The sequence below is a fragment of the Brassica oleracea genome, chromosome C9, assembly GCF_000695525.1.
Source record: "Brassica oleracea var. oleracea cultivar TO1000 chromosome C9, BOL, whole genome shotgun sequence".
NCBI lineage: Eukaryota > Viridiplantae > Streptophyta > Magnoliopsida > Brassicales > Brassicaceae > Brassica > Brassica oleracea.
Window position 1 is genome coordinate 46,962,398 of NC_027756.1, and position 24,511 is coordinate 46,986,908.

The following is a 24,511-nucleotide window of genomic DNA, read 5'->3' on the forward strand; positions in this document are numbered from 1 at the left end:
TGCTAAAGACAGAACCATGTGATACTCTCTGTTCTAGTCTGTCCCAACGCTTCAAAGACCACAAGTTTCAAAGACTTTTCAAGACATTATATTCACTGGTCTTTCTATATATACAACTGATTCATTCTTTCTATCATCAGCCAACAACAAAGCAATCCAATAGCTTTAATCTTTTCATACATCTCTTCAAAAGAATCCAAACTTTCAGAAAACATAAAATAGAAATGGCTTTGGTGAGAAATCTATTGGGTGCAAAGAAGATTCTTGGCCGATCCGTCACAGCAGCTTCCACGAGCAAAACAACAGCCTCGGCAGCACCAAAAGGGTTTCTTGCAGTGTACGTAGGAGAGAGCCAGAAGAAGAGATATGTGGTGCCAATCTCATACTTGACCCAGCCTTCATTTCAAGCACTTCTAAGTAAATCTGAGGAAGAGTTTGGGTTTGATCATCCGATGGGTGGCTTAACGATCCCTTGTCCCGAAGATATCTTCATCAACGTAACGTCAAGGCTCCAATGATGACTATCCAAATCTTTTCTTCTTCTTGAGTTAGCAATTTGTCTCCATTGAGTTAGCAATAGACTTATTCAGTGTAAATCATTGTATATTATAGGACATTTTTTTCTCATCTTCCTCCTTTTTGAAAGAATTGTTGAGACTTGAGAGAATGAATACCATTTCTTATGAGTTATGACACAGGCACGTGATATCATGTCAAATAAGTTTTTGATCGATTGTAAAAGAAAGGCCAGACAACAAGTGAGAAACCATATTCAAGTTTATTACATAATCGTCAACTAAGTATACTTGAGCCTAACTAGCATCCGGATCCGTGGCGCAATGGTAGCGCGTCTGACTCCAGATCAGAAGGTTGCGTGTTCGCTTCACGTCGGGTTCAAACTCCCGAACATTATCCGGAAACTTTTTTGGAAAGTTTTCAAAAATATAGAAAGTTAAGTAAACGATTTGTGCCTACACACAGAGAACCGGCCTTGTTTCCTTATCGCCGGTTCAGTAGTACAAAACCCAGCTTTATAGAAGCCTTTCAAACGAAGAGAGATGAAGTACTTGACGTTTAATTATGTAAAAACTGTGTGAATCCCAAATGATCAATTCCTTGATTCGATAAAAGTATGGAAAAAAATTTCCTCCGTTGATCATAATATAAAACAGATTCACTTGCTTTTATTAAGGATGATGATATTTTTGTAATGTTTTGAGTATCACTTTCTCTTGTCTCTTGTTCTTGCTTGACAAATAAAACTAGAGTTACAAACCTTTCTTGAGTCGTTCACTGCATACAATATCCAAATATATATGTAGATAATCACTGAGATTTCTGAGCTAGCTTAGATGAATGAATCCATGAATCAAGCGTCTTGATAGCTTTCCCTGACGACTGTACTTCACGTGCCAAAGCTACTCCTTCACCTAGCGTTTTAACTCGGTTGCTAACCAAAAGAGCCGCTGCTGCGTTTAGGATCTACAAACAAGATTTTGGAAACAAAAAAAAAAAAAAAAAGATTAACTAATTGCAGAAGTTCACGAGTCTGAGAGTTTTCAGAGAGCAACCAAACAAAAACATACCAATGAATCAGCTATTGCTCCAGTTTCCCCTGAAAGCACACGTCTTAACACATCCGCATTGTAGTCTGGACCTCCACCACGCAAATCCTCAATTGTACACCGAGGAATACCAAAGTCCACTGTCAAAAGGAAATAACCTTTAAATTTAAACCAACTCTCCATCATTCATTCATTCACCAAGCTGCAACTGCAATATTCATTACAGAAATGGGGTAACAAAACTAGAATTGAAAGAGGAACTTTACATGGGTCAAATGAGAATTCTTCAATCTTTTCTGGGGTCACATCATAAACTAGCCCTCCTCCTGTTTACATTAAACCATAATGGTTAGCAATCATTGGACAATGAAAGTCAACGGTTGTAGGAAGAGAGAATTTTAATTTACCTAACGGACTCATTTCGTCTAGGCCATATGAATGAACAACCAATGCTCTTTTCATACCAAACCGTTGCAGTGCCTTTGCCATCTTCAGAACCTATAAACCACAATAGAATCTGATTAGTATAAGTCTTTTTGTTGTTGTTGATGAACAACAGCTGATTCAGAGGTAGAAAGTGTACCAGGTTTTTGTGGTATACACCAACGACGGCATAAGAGACTCTAGCAGGATTAAGCATAGGTCCCAGTACGTTAAAAACAGTTTTGATTTTAAGCTTTTTACGGACAGGACCAACGATCTTCATAGCTGGATGGTATATTGGTGACATCATGAAAGCGATCCCTGATTCTTCGACACATCTCTTAATCCCTTCTGGTCCCAAGTCAATCACCACTCCTAGTGCCTCTAATACATCAGCACTTCCACAAGCAGAAGAGCTCGAACGATTCCCTTGCTGCATAAAAAACAGATGAGCTCATTTACCATCCAAGCACATTTTGGCGTTTTTCTAAAGGATGTTCTCAGTCATTTATATACCTTTGCTACTTTTGCACCGCAAGCTGCAGCAAGTATTGAAGATCCAGTTGATATGTTGACTGTGTTAGCTCCATCGCCACCTGTTCCGACTATGTCCACGGCATCAACTAATCCATCCACTTTTCTCGCATGCTTCATCATTCCCCTAGCCAACCCCACAATCTAACCCAACACAGGATCACTCTACTGAGCGAAGTTTTTGTTGATATATGATTATGTATACGTTTTCATGTGCCTATACAGGCTTGGTATTATACTTACTTCTTCGTATGTCTCTCCTTTAGCTCTCAGGAGAACCAGAAAGGCGCTAATCAGTGCCTCATTAGCCTCGTTGAGCAAAAACTCGAGAGATGATTCAGTCTCGGATTCAGATAGATTAACCCGATCAATCAAAGACTCAATCAACTGGGAAAAGAACATTAACACAACAGAGCAAAGATGTGATGAGAAGAAAGTAATCTCATGATCTAAATTTCTGTCTTCAAAAAGCCATTGCAAGCTCCAACAAAACTATAATTCTTGTTAAACTTACAAATTAAACACACTTTCACTCAAAGTCCATAAAAGACATTCAACTTTTTTTTATACAAATAAATGAAATTTGAAGAACATTTAGGCACCAATAAAGTTTAGTCAGAGCATGAAGCAAGTTAATTAATCCAAGTCAGAGGAAAGCAAATCCAGATAGTTAACTAGTAGATTTTTTACCCAACACCGTAAATTGTTATCAATAATCGAAATGAAAAACTCACCTGGTTGAAAGATTTGACTGAAGAAGCGGTGGCATTTTCACAAGCACTTGGCAGAGCTTCAGGTGCAGCTCTGAAAACGAGATTCCGAGGGTAACTGTAACAATTCACATTCGAAATCAAATCAATGACCACTAATCAGATCAACTCTAAGCAGACTTACATGCGACTGGAAGACGGAAAGGAAGATTTCGCATTCCCGCGAATTGAGGACACAGCTCCGACCGACGAGTATCCTCTCCCAGTCAACGCCGGATAAGTTTTAACACCGGTCAGGTTGATTCTTCTGTAGTCATTCGCGGAGTTGAAGGAAGTCAGGATCCTTGAAGGATTGATGCCGGAAACAATGGAGGTCGCTGACGCCATGAGTACCGATCGATTGTCCTAGAGAGCTGTAACGGGTGTTTCCTCTAATGGGCTAAAGCTATCGCCTTTCAAACCCACCTGATAAATATTATTCTACTTCTATTTCAAGCAGTGCTATATAGAAAGCCATTGCATGTGCCGCTCAGATTCTTCGTTACCAGATTTATTTTTTTTTGAACAGAAAAATATAAAATATTAATAATTAGATTTGGATGTAAAAGGTTCTAACCAATCGGTTGAGTTGGTATATGCTGACTATTGAAAGTTAGATGACAAAAATGCAGTTGGTGAGCTCGTGTGGTTGATAAACATGTCCACCAACAACATTTTCCTTCGTCACAGTTTTGTTTTATTTCCTCACGTTTATCACACACCTCTAAAAGTAGGTTTGTAATTTACCGATAAAATCCATAAACTTTTGTCTTTTGTAAACGAGACAATTAGCCCAATATACCTAGAAAAAGTCCATTAATTTGCAATCTATACTTGAGATGACTTAAAAGGCCCAAGACATACCCCATCGCCAATGGATGGACCATTTTGCCCTCGACGTGATGGAGAAACCGCTGGATCGTACACTGTCGCGGCAGGTCGCCGAAAAGGGTGGCAGGCGAGTAGAGTGGTGTCGGCTGGCGTAGGTTGCCAGGTGTATAGCTTCTCCTCCACTCGTTTACACCGGTCTTGGCGTCGAAAAGTGCACGCTATCTACGAGATTTCGGTAAAGGAGATAGCGATTTCGGAAAAAGATTTGTATTTGATAATATTTTATATGAAGATAAATAGAAGACATAACTGTTGAAGAAAGATTTGTGGGAGAAGAGAGTTTAGAACGAAAACTGTGAGTGAGAGTGAAGAAGAAAACAGCTCCATTGACAGTACTCGTTTTTCTCAAAGGTAAGTAAAAATTTGCAAACTGTAGACGCTAAAAGCTTTGTTGTGGGTCAGATAACTGATGGTATTATTTGTTTATATAGGAAACGATATGGGACAGCTTGTGAAGCTAGTGCCTGGTTGGTGGGTGAGACACGCACAAGGCGTGTGGAAGTTCGATGTTGATCATGTCGAAGTAAAGTACGACGTGGTAGTAAGGGAGAACGTAAGAGCACCATTATCGGGGTCCTTTAAGTGGATTGCTTAAATTAATTGTGATTAAAATAAAATAAAAATAACCTATCTATCTAAAAGACGTTGCTTAATTAGGAGGAGGAAGAGATGTCGCTTAGTGGACACGCGTCACACCTGGAAGTCTCCTACTCTCACTCATCTCTATCTCTCTCCCGGCTTGGTTTGGTGAAATCTGTGGGTTTCGAATCCAAATCGTCGTGATTGGTCGTCGAGGACGAATCAGTAGGCGATTCCGTTAGCGATGGTGGGGTGGGCGATAGCGTTACACGGAGGCGCCAGAGCCATTCCAATCAATCTCCCTGATGAGCGACATATCCCTCGCGAGACCGCCCTCCGTCACTGCCTCGATCTCGGCGTTTCCGCCCTCAAATCCGGCAAACATCCACTTGACGTCACCGAACTCGTCGTACGCCTCTCTCTCTCTCAGTTGGATCGTTTTGTGATTCGGTTATCATATAGTTTTGTAGCTATCGATGAGGAAACTGATTACTAGGAGACGAAATAGATAGTCAACGGTTTTAGTTTCTGAATTATCGTGTACACTGCTTAATCTGAATCTAAAACTATCTATGAAAGCTATAATTGAGATACGTCAAGCTTGATAATATTGAGTTACTGTATGAATGATTGATCAGAGATCACTCTATTGATGAGTCTTTATTATAGAGCTGTCTTCTCTTGGTTAAGTTTCCTCTGTTGTTGTTGTTAAGGTTCGTGAACTTGAGAACCACCCAGACTTCAATGCTGGTAAAGGCTCTGTTTTAACTACGCAAGGCACTATTGAAATGGAACCACCCAGACTTCAATGCTTGAATCATCATATACTCAGTTTTATTTTATTCCTTTCATCACAGTTGGATTACACAGCGCTTACACCGAAAAAACCTGAAATCCGTGGCGACAGTCAGTGCCTTCAAGATCTCAGCCAGCAACGCCAAACTCTACTTCACTCCCACAGCAAGGTATGGTATCAAACATTACTCTATTCTATTATATCTTGACTGGGCATACATAAACTTACAATTTTGATGGATCAATTAAGCACCCTAAAATAAGCACATTTGCAATGGAGGAGAAAAAATGTCAAGTTGCTTAGCTAAGTCTCTTACCTAAATTATCTCCTTAAATACTATTATAATATAAATAAGCAACCCATTATAAGTTGTTAGGATAATGATGCTCTAAGCTTTGAAGCCTTTTTGGAGATGGTGAAGGAGAAGTTTCGCCTTGGCGAAAGGCTCTTACCATCAGAGCCCCTACTGCTGACATATGATTATCCCGATCCAATGAAAGTTCCTGGTGAATACACTAGTGCACCGGTTGAAATAAAAGAGGATGGAGATGTCGAGCTGTTCATGGCTGTTAAACTTGACTTCGTCAATCTCCACATCTACGTAACGTTTGGCTATCGGGCAGTCGAGGAGTATGAGACAATGAGAAGAACCAAGTATAGAGTCCTAGCAGGGCAAACAACGCCGGAGGTTGCCAACCAGATAGTGCCACCAGGTAATAACCAACAAAATGTTTATTAGTACACGAGAACAATATTAACAACTACATAGGTTAATTGGAGGCTAACATGATACGTGACTGTTAAACATGGTTACAAACGGGTAACAACCAAAAAATACCATTCTCATTAACACTCGGCGTATATTTGGTATAAGGACAAAGGATGAGGAATGGCTGCGGTGCACGCAGGGCTACAATGGGGATAAAAGCTCAGAGGAAGACGGCTATGAACAAAATCAGGCGACGTAAACCCAACAAAGACAGTCTGAGAAGCCGACGGTAGTTATAGAGGAACTCTCAGATTCTTCTGCTGACTCTAACGGGCTAAAGCCCGGAGGGGATGGGTTGTGGCAGAGCTGTGCCGTTTATAACTCTACTAGATGAGGCGGCTAGTCCTATTCCTGAAGCGGACTTAAGCCTGACTATAGGTAAGCTGCATTGTGTCAATAAACTTACACCAGCGGTATAGTTATGATCATATTTGTGTAAATATATTAGCAACAAATAATGGATATCCTTATATGTTGCAGATACAAATGTGGGTAGCAGCTATTATCAGGGCTTAGCGTCTAAGGGGAAGAGGAAGGTGTTTGAAGAGCGAGAAGTGGAAAGGCCCAGGGGGACTAAGTTGGACGAGGAAGGGTTTGTACCCGATTGTGAGATCTTAGGTAACAATAGTAATTTTTAATACAATAAGTTTTCGGGAAATGTTGTAAGGAATGACAGCTAACCTACTGATGAATGGTTTTAAAGCAGGAGAGAACATGGCTAAGGGGGATCATATATACACAGGGCAGGTCTTTGTTGACAAAGAGGCTTTCAAGCTACACATGTCGCTTTACGCCATCGCTAACAAGTTCAGCTACAGGGTAAAGCGTTCCGAGCCGGGAAAGATGGTCTTGGAGTGTAGTGGGAATAACTGTGAGTGGCATGTCTATGCGGCAAAAATAGGCGGCTGTCCAAAGTTTGAAATAAAAACCTTAGTGAAGACCCATATGTGCTCTGTGGATGAAAGGTGTTTCTTCCAGAAACACGCAACCTCCAACGTTATCGGTGGGATGATGCGTAACCGTTACGCTGGAAGCGGCAGCGGCCCTCGTCCCACAGTGCTAAGAGAGATCATGAGGACTGATCACAGGGTCCCCATCACCTACTGGAAGGCGTGGAAATCAAGGGAGTTTGCTATGGGCAGTGGTAGCGGAAATGCCGTGAACGCCTACTTATCTCTCCCTGCCTACCTAGACGCATTGGCGCTTCAAAACCCAGGATCAGTTATCGCGCTTGAGACCTCTGGAGATACGTCTGTTGGCAACCGGTTTAAGTATCTATTTGTTGCTTTTGGAGCAAGTGTTAGGGGATATGCCTTCATGCGGAAGGTTGTCATCGTCGACGGGACCCACCTCAAAGGGAAGTACTCGGGAGTATTGCTAACAGCTAGTGCGCATGATGGAAATTACCAGATCTTTCCACTCGCTTTTGGGATCGTGGACAGTGAGAATGATCAGGCATGGACTTGGTTTTTCAATAAGCTTCAGACATTGGTACCAGATTGTGAGGAGCTGGTTTTTGTCTCGGACAGGCATAACTCCATCTACTCGGGACTTAGAAGGGTAAGTTCAATGATATTGTCTGCACTTATGAAAATATTGTAATTGTTAATGATTAAATGTTTACGTAACGACTACTCCTTTAATTATCAGAACTATAACATTTAGTATTAGTAATTATTTTTCCGCTTAGGTGTTAATGTTTCACTTAGGCGTTATCTTAACAGGTTTACCCCCAAGCATCTCTTGTGCCTGCCTGATGCACCTCCGGAGGAATGTCCAGACCATATTTAAGAAGCGCCACTTGTTGTATCTGATTGCGAGGGCCGCACGAGCTTACCGTTTGGAGGATTTCTACATCCACTTCAATGAAATAAAGATGCTGGACATCGCTTGTGCGGACTACCTTATCAGAATAGGATTGGAACATTGGGCAAGGTCACACTTTGCAGGTTCAAGGTACAACATCATGACAAGCAACTTAGCGGAATCCCTGAACGCAGCCATTGAACGGGCAAGGGAATATCCAATCGTCCCCCTTGTTGATTACATAAGGACAATGCTCATGGGTTGGTTCTCCTCAAGGCGAACTGCTTCAGCGGCAAATCCAAATGTATTAACGCCTAAAATTGCCGAAATGGTTTCCAGGAACTTCATGGTATCAACTGGATATGGAGTAAACCACATCATCAATGCCGAGTATGAAGTCCAAGATGACAATGGCATGTTCTACCGAGTTGATCTAGCAAAAAGGTCTTGCTCATGCAAAGAATTTGATGCGTTGGGATTCCCATGTACCCACGCGGTATCTGCTTCTGTCAAGGCTTCACAGAAAGTTGAGAGTCTCGTGTCCGTGGAGTACACAGCCACTTATTGGGCCATGGCTTACTTGGGAAGCATCAATCCGGGTCATCCAATTTCTGAAGGGCAGACAGCATCGACTGAACAAGGCAGCATCTATCTCCTACCTCCATACACAAGGCGACCACCAAGAAGGCCCAGGAAATCAAGGATCCTATCGAGAGGTGAATTTAAGGTCAGTGCAAAATAAATCGCATTTACCGATAATTAATATATTAGCCGACAATAATAAACTTAACGAGTAAATACTAATTCGGTTGCTATCATCTTAGCTGAAGGGAAAGTTCAAAGTTCGAAGGGCATGTAGCAGGTGTGGCGGTGCAAACCACAACCGCACAACCTGCAAGATGCCTATATAAAAAAAAAGGAGTGTAAGCTATTAGGAGGTGCAATGGTAGGGATGGTGGCGCTTTTGAAGGTCTGATCTGGGGCGACCCTTTCGTATTATGTTATAAACTAAAGTTCCCCTAAGCAGACCCACGCTGGCAAATATGTCAGCACAGTGTGGGGTCTGAATAAGATTGCCCTCCACTCAGGATTGTAAGACTTGGATGTGATAAACTATTTTATGTGTTATAACCTACGTTGCGTGATAATTAGTATTTTAGTAGCTAACGAAGTTATAAAATCATAACATATGCATAATAGTAAGGAAAGTTCATAGCATAAGCCGTTGTTAGTATCTTTTCGTCAACATTTGCAGAATTAAAACTAAGGCTAAAACTATAAATAGTTAGAAATGGAAAATTAGAAGACATATGTAAAAGGAAGAACATAAAGCTAGTAGGTATGAAATAAGTTCAAACACAGGAAATATTATGAGTACTGAGGAGAGTAAACAACATAGTCTTAGCAACAGAAAAAACAAACAACACAAAATAAAGTCACAGACAGGACTTCAAAGAAGTTAACGACTTAGGAAGATGCAGAAAGGTCATTATAGAAGTTAACGGCTAATTGCTTGGCAGCCTCTGGTAGTACCCGAGATGTAATACCTCTTATCCCTTGGAGTCCATTCTTGGCGTGAGCTTCTATAAGAAGAGCCGACATTATAGCTGCATCCGCGGTTGAAGAGACCTGAGGGACACCTTTGAAACGGGTTAAAGAGTACGGCTTCAGAGACCCTTGCATGTCGGAACCGTTCGCCACCCGAACAATGTATGGCATTATATTGGCCACGGCCGGAAACTCCCTCTTCAGTAGACTGTCGCTCTTGAAAGCGACATAACAGTCAAGTACATTGATGGTGGCAGCTTTGGTGTCGACAGAAACACCAACCCAGTGCTGCTGATCGATGTTGAAGAGGAAGTAGATTCTTTCAGGGAGTTGGGATATTAAAGTTTCCACATATAAACCTGAAAAGTTGAACTTCGGCCTATCCTTGACAGCAGTTCGAGTATGGCGGGAATGATTCTTAACCAATGATGCTGGGAGTGTGGTGTCAAAAATCTGAACCTTCAGAGAATCTCCAGGAAATTGCCGACCAATGAAGAGCATCAATGCATCCACTATCTATCAATCAAGAAGAAATTAGAAGTTATATCATACATTAAAGCGAATGGAGAAGTCAAAGTAATGAATGAAATACCTTTGGAGTTATGGTTTGTGGTCTAAGCGCAATGTCAGAGAAAGCTGATGCCGTTATTGCATGAGTAGGAGAGATCTCTATTACCCTGTAAATGAAGATGTATAAGTTACAATATATGTAAATCATTTAACTATATAATTAACGGCTAAACTTACGTTTTTTTGCTAAGCTCTTCCTGCAGGTTGGAGAACAGATCACCGATATTCGGGTTGATGTGATACACGCTAACAACCTTAGGATCGCACTGGAAGTCTTCGTACCCAGCAGGCATGTTACGCGACCTCTTGCTCTTCCGAGGCTGTACAAAGTCGTCATCCACTTGCTCTTCGGGCATGACGAAGTGGACTGGTTTCACATTAACCAGTACCTCAGCAACTTCTTCCTACGATAGGCCTAGTGAGAAAGACGGTATTTCGAGGATGTTATAAGGAAAATATGAGTCCTAATATGGGAGAAACCAAACAAGGTTAGCATTCGTCAGCCTTTGGAGATAAAGTTTGGTATTTCTAGAAACATTTGACAACAGCAGACGGAGATTCAGTTGTATCATGAGGGATAAAGTTTAATATTGCTAGAAAACATACCTCGGCGCTTTGATGAACTGGTTTTCCATTCCCTTCATCAGCATTGGGAGATGTCGGATCCTCGGCTGACTTGTCAGCAGCCTTTGACGAGAGGGGAGAAGCAGATGGAGCCTTACCCTGAGATGTATATGGTATAACTTCTTATATAGTAACAACACATAAAACAGGGAGCCGATATCTATAGCAGCTACGATTATGTGGAAATCCTAACCTTGTTTGTTGCAGGTGCAACACCAACATTATCGGGTGTGCTGACCTTCTCACTTCTTTGATCCTTAGTAGTCGGCGGGGGAGGACAATCAACGGGGACTGCTTGCTGCTCAGCCTGCGAAGCAGTGTTGGAACCGTCGGAAATCTTATCCTACATGTACGAGGTCATGGATTAGTGTAACCGTCACGGTCATCGTTAATCGCTATACTATTACTTAGCCTACAATAACAGGAACATTTGACAAACCTTTGCCGCCCCCTCTGAATCTTTAGTGGCCTTGTCCACATTAAGATCATCAATCACGCCGTCTATGATATCGCGAGCCTGAGATTTCTGTCTAGCAGCAGCAGACGGAGAAGGACGCATTGGGAAAGCTGCCCCGGAAATGCCTCCGGGTGTGCCAGAAGCACGACGCTCTGGAACAACATAATCATCATCGGGTGAGGAGGACGCCTTTGATGAATACTCCTTCACTGCTTCTATCAAAGCCCCTTTCATCTCCTGGAAATTGGCAACAACTATGGCTTCCAACCTCTTCTCAAATACAATTCAAACCATGTTGTACCGAAGCATCGACAGAGCTAGCCACCCTACCCTCTAAACCACCTATTAAATCCTTCAATAAGGAAGAGACAATGTCAGAAAGACCTAATACGGAGGGATGTTGAGATGACTCTGCCTCTGTTGGCTCGGGAATGGTGTCTTTCTCTTGCTTCTCTGACGTCTCTTTATCCTTAGATTTCTTGAGGGCCCGCATTCGACCCATCTCAGCTAGCGTTACACCACCACTAAACATCTCTTTCTTAAAGGCAAAGCACTCGCCAATTAGACGAACCATATTGTCAACCAACACATCGCCAGACTCATCATCCCATCCAAAATCAACACCTTCGGCCCAGTTCTCATGAGGATCGTCAATAATACACCTAACCTCAACCTGCAATGGAGATTGTGACTGTTAGGTTAATTAACGGGTACTAGGCAACAATATACTAAAATCTGGTACTTGGACACTAATATATAGTTTAAATGCTACATATTAAGTTAGTGAATAAAAACAAAATGTGTTTTAATGATAAACTACCTTGCATTCCCGGTCCAGTTTCCTTGCATTGCCGGGTACAACCTCGAATTTTACACCACTATGAGGTTTCTCAGACGGCGGGTGCGGACGGGGAGAGGCATCCAAACGTGTTTCTTCTTCTTCGCCGTCGCTTTCAGAGTCGTCAAGAACAACCGGCTCGTTAGGTATAACCTCCTCCTTAAGTTGCGGGACAGCAGCAATCAGAACATGTTGAATGGCATCAACAAACCCTTTCAGAGCTACCGAACTCTGTGATAAAGAAACTTCGTCTTTGATAAGAAGGTTTGTAACGAGAAACTTAAATGATGCCCGCCCCCATGGATATGCCAAAAATAGATCAAAATCCTTACTCAATTCGACATGCTCCGAAATTATACGAGGAGTGTGCGATGACGGAAGAAGAACCGACGAGATGATGGCCAAACAAGCGAGCTTCAGCCGTGTCTCCCGATCCTTAACCTTGCGCCGCTTCAACATATCAACCAACAACTCTATTGAACAAGATTTTAAAGACCCAAACAACTCGGTCCAATAAAGCTTCTGATTCAACGGGTTTTTGCGCTTCTTCTTAGATGAAACGGGCAGGGTACCACAATTAAGCCCGGTTAAAATCGCAAACTCCCTCAGAGAGAATCGAATGGGTCGACCGGCAAAGAGTATCCAAACTTCATACTTCTTATTCACTTTCAGAAGACGCACAATGATGAATTTCCCAAAAGCACCGCAAGATGTAGGGGTTTCTTCGAAAGAAAGAATCTTCCCAAATTGTGAATTCTTGAGGAAATCAACCTCTTAGGCATCGAGGGCTTCAAGTATCGACTCAGTCTTCTTGATCTTGTGGTACGAGTTAACTCGTTCACCGACGGGTTCTTCTCCGGCGGCGAACATACGCGGTGGTAAATTTGGAACCTCTATGGATTGCAGTTTCTGGAAAGTAAAGGAAAGGGAAATGGGAAGAGATATAAGTAACCGGTTAAGTAACCAACTACTCTCGCCAAAATGTGGTTGTTTCAAATAAATGTGACACTATAAAGCTAAGATTTTTTAAAGACACTTATTTTGGGGGACATAAGCTAAAAAGAACAAAGTAAGTAGCATTATGTCACGTCGAACAGACACAACCAATAAGGCAACACACATTCATTTGGGTTGAAAGAAGCTCCACGTCCACGAGACTGCAAACGGGACAGGGGTGCAGAGTAACTTCTAGGGGTATAATGGTCACGGAAAAGGAAACGAATGGGTGTGTGCATTTGACAAGTACGGGGTTTTGTACATGCCCGCCAATTTTCTCTTTGTAAACGCATGTTTGATTATAAGCAAACTATAGGAACTAATATAATTCAACTAGTGGGCCTATAATGTCACAAGAAGGCCCAATAAGCTTAAACAACCCAAACTATATACAATCTGCGCCACAAAAATACCCACAATTATTCAAATAATTCAAAAACATATTTTACCGAACCCGCGCTTTTATTCCATCACATGAGCCGATCAGATAACGAAGGTAGTCGCCTGAAAAAGTTTATCATCGGAGAAGGTTTCCTATCACGGAATATCGGATGCCGGAAATAATAAAACCCCGACGCCATCGCCACCATCTTCGTCGGCACAAGATACAACACCAACGCCACCACTAAACACAGCCCCACGAATATACCCGTCGCTCTTGGATCCCTCCACGTCACCAAAGCCTGCATCTTCTCCCCCTGCGCCGCCACCTCACCAAGAATCGTCTGAACTCGAACACCCACAGCTCGCAGCTTATCGTACCTCGACCGGACCATCTCCGGCGGCCGGTTACTCGGGACAACGTCAAACTCTTCATCCAGCTCTTCTCTATCGGCTGCATCAGCCAGGGAGAGCCTTGGATCGAAGTGAGGGAGAGCAGCGCGTGACCTGAATCTGTAGTTCCAGGCACCGATTACGAACAAGTAAAAAGCTATTGTCGGAACGATGAGATCCGGGAACCAAATCAGCATCACGACGAGCGCGTGAACGAGAAGAGTCGCCGTCGGATTCCTCCAGAAACGCGTGTCGTCCACCCACCGCACCACGTCGATCATCCCGGCGACGACGTTGACAATGCGGAGCCAGTTTGCTCGGACTTTACGCATGCTGAAAGTGTGTGAATCGGCGTCGAGCATGTACCGTACAATCTCAGGCCTTAGAGGAGGCTCAGATCGTGACAAGTGTACGGCCAGTATTTTCACGGCGGTGTTTCTGAGCATGTCTTCTTGAAACAGAGTCAACGGTTTGATGTGGTGCATCAAAGGCAATAAAGGTTGACTGTACACGTGTAAGAAATCCAACGGTGGAGCTGATCTCAGGTATCTAACGGCCAGTTCTATCTCCCCTAGTTTTTTAACGCCTCCGTTAACTAACATCAGCAAGGGATACGTATTTCTATACGCTTTACCCGTCTCCAAGGTGGATATACGTATACGCACTTTCCCGATTCGAAGATCTTGACGCGTGGCTTCTTTTCCACCGTCGATCTCGTATACTCCCCAGCTATCGAAGACTCCTACGGTCAGGACCGTACACGGATCGTATACTTTCCACGTGTACTGCTCGTTCCATTTCGGATCTAGTGAATCCGATACGGTTCGGGTACGGACCCATTTGGAACCGTATTTCGCCACCGTGTACGCGTCCGTCGATCCTTTTCCGTTCACCGTCTTCATCGGCAGCAGATTCTTACAACCGATCAGACCGAGCTCGACGATACCAACCGCCGGTTTCCATAACTGCCTCGCCGTCGGCCGGTAATCGCTACACACGTGAGCCGCCTCGTCCATCACGTGATATCCGCCGTCGAAGCAGAGTCTCAGGTGTACTCTAGATCTGTTCCCTCTCTTCTCGTCGTTCGGATCCTCGAAACCGAACCATCTTGAAGCAACCAAACGCTCGTCGACGCGCCTCTCGATCGCGGTGAGCGGCACGCGTGCCATCCCGACGGTGACCGGTCCTTTCGACGTCCGATACTCCAATGTGAAAACAAGCTGATCAGCGAAAGGCTCAGCGGCTACGAAGAGTAGATCTTCGTTCCATGACGGCGCTCCGTTACGAGTGACGGCGGGTTTGGTTTTCTGCACTTGAAAACCTAACTGAGCTTTCAGTTGAAACGACGCTTCTTTAAACGCCGTTAACTGAGGCAGTAACAGATCTTGAGCGTCCATCACAGTAGCGCGAAGATACCACAGCTTCGGCGACATGTAAACTTTCGCACGTGCAGTCACGTTTCCGGCTGTATCAGTCTTCCACGCGTCGGGGAAAGACTCGTCAGCTTGAGTTCCCGTCCACGTGGCGAGCATCAGATCCCCGTGGTGAGCTCCACCTCCTTCGAGACGGTACCACTGCGGAGCTAACGGACTATCCGGCGGGTCTCGGAGCGGAATCTCCGAAACGTCGAAGCAGATTCCGCCGAGGAAGTGTGTACCGTCGGTTCCCTCCCACACGGAGATCTCGAGAATCGGAGAGGAAGATGTATCCGGCGAGTCGCGGAGGAAGGCGAAGGTTTGATCCCACTCGAACGTTGAGGTTTTTCTCGCCGGTTTTGATTCGATGGTTGTGCCGGAGAGTGAGATCTTTGTGATTGGACTCCCGGAGGTTGGTAGGGAGCGAGCTTTCACGACGCGGACGAAGACGTAATGCATCTTCTCCACCAGGTCAAACGTGGACCGTTCGATCGTTGACACGTCGGAGATCTCTGAGGTGTAACTGGCGGTTTCTGATAAGCTTCTCGGAAGTGGTTGCGGGCCTCCGGTTTTGGGTTTGGGTATTGAACCGGAGACGGATCTTGAAATGGTAACTCCCGGTAACGGTGATCGCGGCGCCGAAACCCAGCTCTCCGCGTCGCTTGTTTCGAGTAGAATATCTTCACTTTCCGGTTGATTCTGTCGTGGCTCTTCCGCCGGTAATTTTGGGCCGTCTGACACTGCTTCAGGTGGCGGATTTGGTTCAGTCGCCGGTGGTTCTTCTCCACCAACCGTAGCATTTTCCTGTGACGGTGGTGAGGCATCCTCGTTAGGCTTGGGACCTTCAGCTGGCGGATTCTCCGGCGGTGGTGGCGGTTCGGCGGTTTCTTTCACTTCAGCAGGGCCATCTTTTGTCTCTGGTGGTGGTTTAGACTCGTCTGGACCTTCCGGCTTGACCTCCTCTTCCTTCTCCTCCACCACCGGTTCAAGAGGAGCTACAGCCTGTTTAGAAGCAGGAGGAGCCGCCTCGTCGGCGTAATAGATTCGAATCCCAATCTCACCTTGGACAAGATTAAACAAACTCTTCTTCTCCAAAGGAAAGTATATCAAAGCCTCTTCACCTTTCGCAACGAACTGATCCGACCCGAGTCGGATCCTACCGAGAAAGTTGTTCCTCCGAGTGGGTCCAAAGTTCTTGTCGTGGAACATGTCGATCTCAAGAACATCGTTAAAGACCGGATGAGAAGGTTTTTTCGCGAGACTGAACTCGAGAGACTCGTTCCAGACAGGGTTTAAGTCACGGACTATGGTCCGTGTGCGTCGTCTCTGGCCATAGTAGTCGACGACAACGTAAGGACTTGACGTTCCCTGGCCGTCTTTGGGTGTGAGGTCTTTGGCGTCTACTATTTCTACTACCAGTTTGCGAGTTGTTGCCATTGTTTTGTCTTATTGAAACTGTTGTTTCATGCATGCATAGGATTGAGCTGAACTGGTCTGAAGATTTAGGATTTGTGAAGGGAGAGAAATAAAGAGAAAGATAGTGGGGAACAGAGGAGTTTTGATTTGCAGGATTAGTGGCTTATGTTAAGAAAAGAGTGGGAAAAGAATCAAAATAGATGAATCAAAAAGTAGGAGAAATTAATATTTTTTAGGTGTATCTGATAGGAAAGAGCCTGTGTTTGTGTAGTATATATATGAATGGAATAGTTTTTATTGAGACATTCACTAACCGATACGTTATGAATGTAATAAAAACATGACAAATGTCCAAGTTGGTGCATGGCTGCATGCAACATTTAAAACTGTCCAATCGAATCAGTGTTAAGTATTTGTAAATTTCGATCGTGGTTGTATTCAATGCACCGATACTGAATTGAGACTCAAAGTCTCATATTTCATTAAATTCAAAAATAGAAAAACTTGTGATACTTAACTTGAAATAGAAGCAACTCCTGACAATTCAAACTTTGTTTTCTATTTCTTTTGTTGTTGTGTTTCTCTTTTGCTTTTGCTTTCTTATTTGTTAATTGGAAACACATTCACATCTTTCTCTTTTCAGTCATAGATTACGTAATTCCTTACTTTCGGCTTTTATTTTCTAAGTTGCTTTTGACTAAATGAAGATTCTTTCGTTGTTCTTTAATAGTGAAGGAGATTGAAAATTGGTGGATGACACCAAGGGCATGTCAGATTTTAGGCAATTGCTTTTGTTATCTGTTCAAAAAGTGTCTGGTCTTGTCTCTCCTTTTTTCTCGAATCTCACCGACCTTAGAGAGACTTAATATACCCTCTAACCAGTTTCTCTTATCAACATCGCCCAGTTGCTCAAAAAATCAACATCGCCCATATTCCAGTGGTGATACACGACAAGCGTAAGTAGGGAGGGAGATTCATTGACAAATATATCCCCATGACGCAAGAGACAATGTTCTTAATCCCCTACCTTATTGTTTGATGGGGTTATATCAACAAATGACACAGAGAAGCTGAGTGACATTAATAAATAAATAGCATTGTATTCATTACGGAACACCATGTCATTTGTTCGTATGCGGTAACGCACTGTATTGAAAAAATATTCCACCGGTAGGAACTGAGGACCAAGAGTGAAGAGACTCTCAAAATCAGATTCAAGATTCAGAAGTCGTACTGATTTTGGTAGAACTTTACGGCTCGTACTCTTAGTAGCCGATCGTATTGGTCTTTGTGGGCTGAGTTTGAGTAGGAAACCTACAACAAACTTCACAAGAAGCGTATTTTAAAATTAACTGTATAGTTCAGTTTATTAGCACACAAAAATATATTCGTCTAAAGGTCATGTCTCTTTAATTAGAATATTAATGTGGCCTTCACTTCAGTCAAGCTGGCTTAGCTAGCTTTGATATAAGAAGCATACATGATCGTCTTGCCAAAGCTTTTCACGCTTTCTATCTCGCAGTTTAAGCTAAACAAGAAATTTAGGACAAAACTTAGAGGGCATACATTTGATCGGATATGAATCCCAAGGCAGTGCGTAATGCAAGTTTACGTGGTAGATCCATGCCGTGAGGTAAGTGCAACTTGACTATTGTTTTCTTGTATATCCGAGAATATGTATTTTCTATTAACTTTAATGAATTTCAAACTTAAAATTAATTATTAATGGAATATTGACCTTTATCCGTTATATATATCATTAAGACCTCTTTTAAAAGTTTCTAGCAATTCTTTTAAATAACTTTTTTTAAGTTTTTGTCACAAAAATAACTTTTCAAAAAGGGATATTTTGTCCAAAAACAAACGAAGACATCGAAACTAATAAAGTGCCAAAAACAATGAAACAGAGAAATAGCTTAGTTACGTGGAGAGATGGATTTGTCGAGACTACCCTTCCACAAAAAGCGATCTTCCTGTAGTATAGGGCGCAGTCAAGTACAATTATAATCTTCCGAAATCTAGCTAAGTACAAGAAGATTTAGAAAATATATTGGATTAGATTTCTAAAATATAGCTCGTTTAGAGAGAATGACCAGTGCTCTCCACTCACAGTCTGACACATAAGGCTCTCGCAAGAAAAAAAGAAGAAAATCCAGCGAAGAGATTACATCGAAAACACACACAACTTGGGGTAATGAAAAACTTGTACTGCTCAGAAAACATTGGGCGTTTATTGTGGTGTCTGGTCTGTTAAGCTCAGAAAAAAACTCAGAGGAAATTGTAGAGATTATATCTGAAGAAATGTTAGCTTCATCTTTTTTTAGTCATCCCGAGAGTTTGTGATAGCGGTTAATTTTGTGCAGCATATTTACAGAAATGGTTATAACAAAGATCATACGGCTAATTTCATATTTGCATTAACACATTACTTAACTTGTTTTTATAAAGATGGAAGGCACCAGTGGACGGCTAATTTTATATGTAAACGGCTAGTTTTATATTTACATGATAACACATTGCTATTACATTATTTACTTCTAGTTCCATAAAATTAATATCATATACAAAGATAGATGGTCTAAATGATAGCAGCGGCTAATAACAAAATTTGATAGCTATTTTCATATTTACATTGCTAACACATTTACTTGTTATTAAAATACAAAAATAAATATTTTAATACATAACCTTATATGAATGTAATAGTCGCATATCAATATAAAGTTACTTAAATGACTTAATATAAGACATGATGGTAACATGTTATTTATATGAAGTTTAACCTTTATAATTAATTAGAAATATCAGTTGTAAATTTTATTAGACAAACATGTAATTGTGATTGCTATACAACAATATAATGTGTAACCGGCTAAAACTTTACGTATCCTTTCAGACATATTATTAGCTTCAAAAAAGTAGAAGACAAAATATTTAAAAAATGTTGATATTCAGATAAAACCTTCATAGCTCAGCTAAAACAAATGTTTGGTATCACTAAAAAAGGTTAGACGTTTAACAATGAATCTCAAGGATAAAACCTTCATAGTTCAGCTAAAACAAATGTTAGCTATCACTAAGAAAGGTTAGACGTTTAACAATGAATCTCAAGTATCGATTCAAATAGATATAAAAATATGAAAAATGATTTAATGTTAACAAATAAATTAACGGGCTAACAATAAAACTAAGAGGCTAATACAAGCATATACATATATGAACACACTGTTATATGTTAACATTTAAGTAATGATGCTTAACTTAATTCAAATATATGTGTAAGATTATAGCTGGCTAAAAATTTATTGACTCGAATTAATAAGTTGACAATCTTTAATTATATGATTATCGCGGTTAAATATCTTAACAAGTTAAACTACTATTAAACCAAAAATATAGTTTAGCATTCTTCAATATTCAGTGACAATCTTGGCTGTACATTATTTTCTCCGATCATATTCCTTTATGAGTTCTGGGGTTGCTCATTATCTTCACCGGTAAAGTCCACCAACACTTCCTCATCATCATTTTCTTAACACAAATAAAAACTGAATTCAATATTAGTCACCTTTAATAACTTGTAACAATTGAACATAATATTTCTGATATTTGATAGAATAGCTACAAATGACATAAGACATGTAAATTTAAAATTATCCGGATACTACAACAAATTTATCATCATCCCCAAACTTTTGCAAGTGTGATTAAACTCAAACTTTTGCCATACATCGACCTCGTTTTGTTAGAAAATATGAAAACTTGTTATAGTCATGAAACTTTCTTGTAGCCGATGAGGGAAGGTTTTTACCAAACCAGTTATAAGAAAATTTAGCATGGTTTATTTTAATTTTGGCTTGTTAAACTTTCTTGTAACCAATGATGTAACATATTATCATTTAATGAAATATTGTCTTATTGTACAAGTTCTTGCGCTTGACTCTTGTACACATGATACATCATTTATAACACCTATACGATGCTTGTACATTAACAAAAAAAAAAATCAATCATGGTATTAATTTAATATTGGCTGGTATTTGATTGAGAAAACCGGCTAATAGAAAACAAGCAAACTAATTGTGAAGCACAAGTTAAAAAGAAATGGAATCTGAAATACACCAAACTAAACTCAAAACTTTCAGATAACTAAACACAAAACTTTCAGACAACAAACTTCATTCTCTGAAACACAAGCGAACAAAATTAAAGCACAAGACAAGATAACAAAAAACTCCTAAAGAATCCGCCAGAAATACTAAATTTTGCACAGTTAATATGTCGATTTATGTCACAGATTTACAGCCTAAATCGTCAACGATATTTTTCACCGGAAAATGAACAAAGACACATAAAGCTAAACTCTTTTCCCGGAATTGAGTCAGTAGGCGAAACCACAAAGCAGCCCAAATCAGAAACAAGAACTCACAGGTCTCAAAGAGAAACCCAAATCACACAGATACGCTGAAAAAAAAAAAAAAGAACCCAAAGAACTTGTTAAGTCCCAAGGCTCATGCTTGTATCAACAACCCCAATTCCATCGAGGCTTACGGTTTTACTCAGAACATTTCTCTTCAAGTAATAGCTCAGGAGTTCCTCGTCCGTCGGATGAAATAGAAACGCAGGAGCAAGCGAAGTTGCTGCCACAGCAGTTGCTGGCAAAGTCGCAGAAGGCGGCGAGGACTCATCAGCCATAGATTCGCAACCCATTAAAGCAAAGATTTTACTTGTTTCTAGGGTTTCTCTCCGCTCCAAACTTCAGTAAATGAACCCCCAAGGAAAGTTGTTTCTGATTAGGATAGATGAGAGAGACGACTCTTAATTTTCTGTCTTACATAAAAAGAGATGAATATTGTTAGTGTATGTATAAGATCTTCCCATATCCCTATAAGATTTTGTCTCCTATTCTACTGTGTCTCTGTTGTTTATGTGTAGGGGCATCAGAGTCATATTCGATTTTGTACAGTGAGCAAATAGTAGTATTTGATATATTGCTAAATAGCAAATAATGTGTTGGTAGGAGTCCTAAATTCTCTTTTAAAAAATTCTCTTTAAAAAATGACCAAAATAACAACTTTTTATTTTAAAATTTTTAATATTTTTTTTTATTTTATTTTTTAAATTTGAAACCATGTTCCCAAAACTCCACTCCTTAACTCTAAACCCTAAGTCTAGATTAGTTAACTTAATAAAACTTATTTTGATCATTTTCTTCATTGCAAGCTATTTTTGTGAAAATAAACTAAAAAGACTATCCTAGATAATTTCTCAAGTTTTTTTCCCAGATTTTGTCCCTAATACCAGTTGGAGAATATGAATTTCCTTGTAAGATTCTGAACGTGCAATGTCAATGTGTAATGAATAATACCAGTTGGAAGTTTGAAAACGTGTAAGCACGTTGAAGGTCAATTAGTTGAGCCTTGTAGGGACTCTTATATAATGTCGAACCTATCTGCATAGGCAAATACAAAGTCTGAAGAAGTATGTTCGTCGCAGGAATAGTCGATTCAATCCTAGGAGAACTTTCTAACAAGTCGATCCTAGGCGCATCAAGAACAAAACAACTCCGAGCCAACAACTCACTACTGCTTCTACTTCTTCATCATCGTCAACAACACATCAATACTGCTATGACGTCTTCCCAAGCTTCTCAGGTAAAGATGTCCGCAGGACTTTCCTGAGTCATTTTCTTGAAGGATTGCAAAGCAAGGGAATCAAAACGTTCATAGATAATGGGATCATGAGGAGCGAGTCTATCAACTCTGAGCTCGTAAAAGCCATTAGAGAATCAAGAATCTCTGTAGTGATCCTATCTGAGAACTACGCTTCCTCGAGCTGGTGTCTAGACGAGTTGCAGCTGATCATTGACTGCCGCGTTTCTTTAGGACAGACTCTGATGCCAGTCTTCTACAATGTAGAGCCGTCTGATGTCAGAAATCAAACAGGAGATTTCGGGAAGGCCTTTGAGAAAGTTTTTAATGGGAAGAAAAAAGTTGAGAAAGAGAGATGGAGACAAGCTTTGACTCAAGTTGCAGCTATTGCCGGTGAACATTCTGTTTCATGGTAATATTATTCACTAGTTGTTTTTAAATAATGTTTGTGTTATGAACAATGTGGATTGCTAGTAACCAAATGGCCAAACCGTGGCCCATGGAGAGAGAGAGAGTCGGCGGCCCATAGGAGAGAGAGTGGCCGACTTTAGTCTTAGGATGTTTCCATTTAACTCTTCATGTTTATCTTTAAGAAGTTTTCCTTTTTCCTTTAGGATAATGATTTGAACTCTTTCCTTTTATCTATTCCTTGTAACCCCTATATAAGGGAACACTTTGATTGAGTAATAATAGAGAGAGAAAAAAAACACACGATTTTACCTTTGTTCACAACACGTTATCAGCACGATAACCTCTGAACCATGAGACCAAAATCGAAACCTAAAAGCCTAAACCCGGCGACTCAAAACCTAAACCCCAATCCTAATCTTGTTCATCTAAGAACTCATGAGATCAATCTTGAAACCTAAAAGCTTCTCAGATCACATTCCAGCTCAGAAGAACCGCCATCCAGCTCGCGATCGAACCCGAAGTCCGCGACCGAACCGAGACGATCCGATCCCCGAACAGCTCGCAGCCGAGACGCCTCCAGCCCGTGATCGACCCCATCCACGACCCGATAGGAGGCAGCAAGCGTCCGATCATATCAGCTCGAAGTTTCATCCATTCTCAGGTGGTCCGGTTCTAAATCCCCTACAAAACAAAGGTATAAACATAATCTGAGAACCTAGAACAATAAGAACCCAAATTCCATCATTATGGAAACAATGTCTTGATGAAACCCTAAAAGAAACCATAAGATTAAAAATCGACAAGTCTTAAAACTAGAAACATAAATCGATTCCAATTATAACCTGATTGTTTGTTGATTGATTAAATCTGAAACATGACAAACCCTAATCAAGGAATCGAAAACCCTAAACCTTAAAAGAAGCTAGTGTCCGATTTTAAGATTGATCTTGCTTGTTTGATTTCTTATTTGATTTGAGGTTTAGGAATGATTAGATTGCTTGAATTAAATACAAATACTTAAGGCCTTGAAACCTTAAACATAAGTTGATAGAATTTAAAGATTGAAAACCCTAGGGATCATAAGAATGTTTAAATCGTTTTGCATGAATCCGAACATGATATTGCATTTTGGAGCTAGACCGGCCGGGACAGCACCATTACCCGAAGCCCATGAGGTTCAAAAGAAAGATCCCAAAGAGACCTACTACACCCAAGACAACATGAAACCATACGGCAATAGCCGTGGTGATGACCCAAATAGAGTGACAATATCACATATCCCGGCTTGTAATGCACCGATAAGACTAGACGTCCAAGATGGACAATGTCAAGTGGCTACAGAGTCTAAGCAACGTTTAAAACGTGGTAGACCAATTGGTTCCAAAGACAAACAGCCTCGGAAATCCAAGAAAGGTACTGGATCCGAGAGCATCAAGGAAACCGCCCAGGACATAGATGGACTTGTCGAGCCGACCATGACGGTTGAGCCGAGTGTACCGGCCACACCCGATGATCCGGTAGTTCCTCAAAGTGAGGTCTGGGACGCTGGACTTCACGGGACACAAGAGCCGGACAACCAAGAGATCTCTATAGACCATGTAATGTCTGGAAAACAATGGAACAGAAAAGATATCAACGTTGATGATTTATTTGCATACAAGGTAGCACTTGAGATCATGGATAAAGATGAGGATCTAGA

At 41.3% G+C, this 24,511-nt stretch overlaps 5 protein-coding genes and 1 non-coding gene across 10 annotated transcripts in view; 4 read left to right on the plus strand and 2 right to left on the minus strand.

The window, feature by feature from the left end:
- Positions 1–65: 65 nt before the first annotated feature.
- LOC106315413 (auxin-responsive protein SAUR21-like) lies at positions 66–769 on the plus strand. The gene has a single exon (XM_013753143.1). It carries the CDS (start codon positions 225–227, stop codon positions 516–518), a length of 294 nt encoding a protein of 97 aa, XP_013608597.1. The 5' UTR covers positions 66–224; the 3' UTR covers positions 519–769.
- Positions 770–825: 56 nt separating this feature from the next.
- TRNAW-CCA lies at positions 826–897 on the plus strand. Its single transcript has one exon. It is a non-coding gene; the product is annotated as a tRNA-Trp (tRNA).
- Positions 898–1,154: 257 nt separating this feature from the next.
- LOC106315408 (anthranilate phosphoribosyltransferase, chloroplastic-like) lies at positions 1,155–23,196 on the minus strand. 3 transcript variants are annotated; one of them, XM_013753135.1, is made up of 10 exons: positions 23,182–23,196; positions 3,417–3,671; positions 3,257–3,350; positions 2,766–2,909; positions 2,505–2,666; positions 2,149–2,421; positions 1,973–2,063; positions 1,832–1,891; positions 1,587–1,705; positions 1,327–1,482 (listed from the first exon to the last, which is right to left on the minus strand). In XM_013753135.1, the coding sequence occupies exons 2-10, from the start codon at positions 3,617–3,619 to the stop codon at positions 1,327–1,329; spliced, it is 1,302 nt and encodes a 433-aa protein (XP_013608589.1). In that variant the 5' UTR covers positions 3,620–3,671; positions 23,182–23,196. The 3 variants fall into 3 exon arrangements, with proteins under 3 accessions (XP_013608591.1, XP_013608590.1, XP_013608589.1); XM_013753137.1 differs by lacking the exon at positions 23,182–23,196 and having other exon boundaries at positions 1,155–1,482; positions 3,257–3,326; positions 3,417–3,865; XM_013753136.1 differs by lacking the exon at positions 23,182–23,196 and having other exon boundaries at positions 1,155–1,482; positions 3,417–3,861.
- LOC106315412 (isoaspartyl peptidase/L-asparaginase 1-like) lies at positions 4,817–5,886 on the plus strand. 3 transcript variants are annotated; one of them, XM_013753140.1, is made up of 4 exons: positions 4,817–5,150; positions 5,455–5,491; positions 5,599–5,706; positions 5,787–5,886. In XM_013753140.1, the coding sequence occupies exons 1-4, from the start codon at positions 5,047–5,049 to the stop codon at positions 5,838–5,840; spliced, it is 303 nt and encodes a 100-aa protein (XP_013608594.1). In that variant the 5' UTR covers positions 4,817–5,046; the 3' UTR covers positions 5,841–5,886. The 3 variants fall into 3 exon arrangements, with proteins under 3 accessions (XP_013608594.1, XP_013608596.1, XP_013608593.1); XM_013753142.1 differs by having other exon boundaries at positions 4,819–5,150; positions 5,599–5,886; XM_013753139.1 differs by lacking the exon at positions 5,455–5,491 and having other exon boundaries at positions 4,821–5,150.
- Positions 13,465–24,511, minus strand: part of LOC106315405 (protein QUIRKY-like) — a 27,092-nt gene continuing 16,045 nt past the window's right edge. The window contains exons 13-14 of the mRNA XM_013753128.1: positions 21,662–21,666; positions 13,465–16,294 (exon numbers count right to left, since the gene is read on the minus strand). Coding sequence (XP_013608582.1) covers positions 13,616–16,294; positions 21,662–21,666 — 2,684 coding nt within the window. The 3' untranslated portion in view covers positions 13,465–13,615. The remainder of the gene's footprint in view (positions 16,295–21,661; positions 21,667–24,511) is intronic.
- The window catches only part of LOC106314030 (putative disease resistance protein At4g11170), a 13,480-nt gene continuing 11,076 nt past the window's right edge, over positions 22,108–24,511 (plus strand). The window contains exons 1-2 of the mRNA XM_013751979.1: positions 22,108–22,139; positions 22,295–22,813. Coding sequence (XP_013607433.1) covers positions 22,108–22,139; positions 22,295–22,813 — 551 coding nt within the window. The remainder of the gene's footprint in view (positions 22,140–22,294; positions 22,814–24,511) is intronic.

What these genes read in the sequence shown, in the direction of transcription:
- LOC106315413 (XM_013753143.1), top strand. Translation starts at nt 225, where the DNA reads ATGGCTTTGGTGAGAAATCTATTGGGTGCAAAGAAGATTCTTGGCCGA.
- LOC106315408 (XM_013753136.1), bottom strand. Translation starts at nt 3,619, where the DNA reads ATGGCGTCAGCGACCTCCATTGTTTCCGGCATCAATCCTTCAAGGATC. An exon ending in TTTCCGTCTTCCAGTCGCAT is followed by an intron (nt 3,351 to 3,416) that starts GTAAGTCTGCTT and finishes GAATTGTTACAG; the next exon opens with TTACCCTCGGAATCTCGTTT. An exon ending in GTGTATACCACAAAAACCTG is followed by an intron (nt 2,064 to 2,148) that starts GTACACTTTCTA and finishes TGTGGTTTATAG; the next exon opens with GTTCTGAAGATGGCAAAGGC.
- LOC106315412 (XM_013753139.1), top strand. Translation starts at nt 4,986, where the DNA reads ATGGTGGGGTGGGCGATAGCGTTACACGGAGGCGCCAGAGCCATTCCA. An exon ending in TTGACGTCACCGAACTCGTC is followed by an intron (nt 5,151 to 5,598) that starts GTACGCCTCTCT and finishes CTTTCATCACAG; the next exon opens with TTGGATTACACAGCGCTTAC. An exon ending in TACTTCACTCCCACAGCAAG is followed by an intron (nt 5,707 to 5,786) that starts GTATGGTATCAA and finishes GGATCAATTAAG; the next exon opens with CACCCTAAAATAAGCACATT.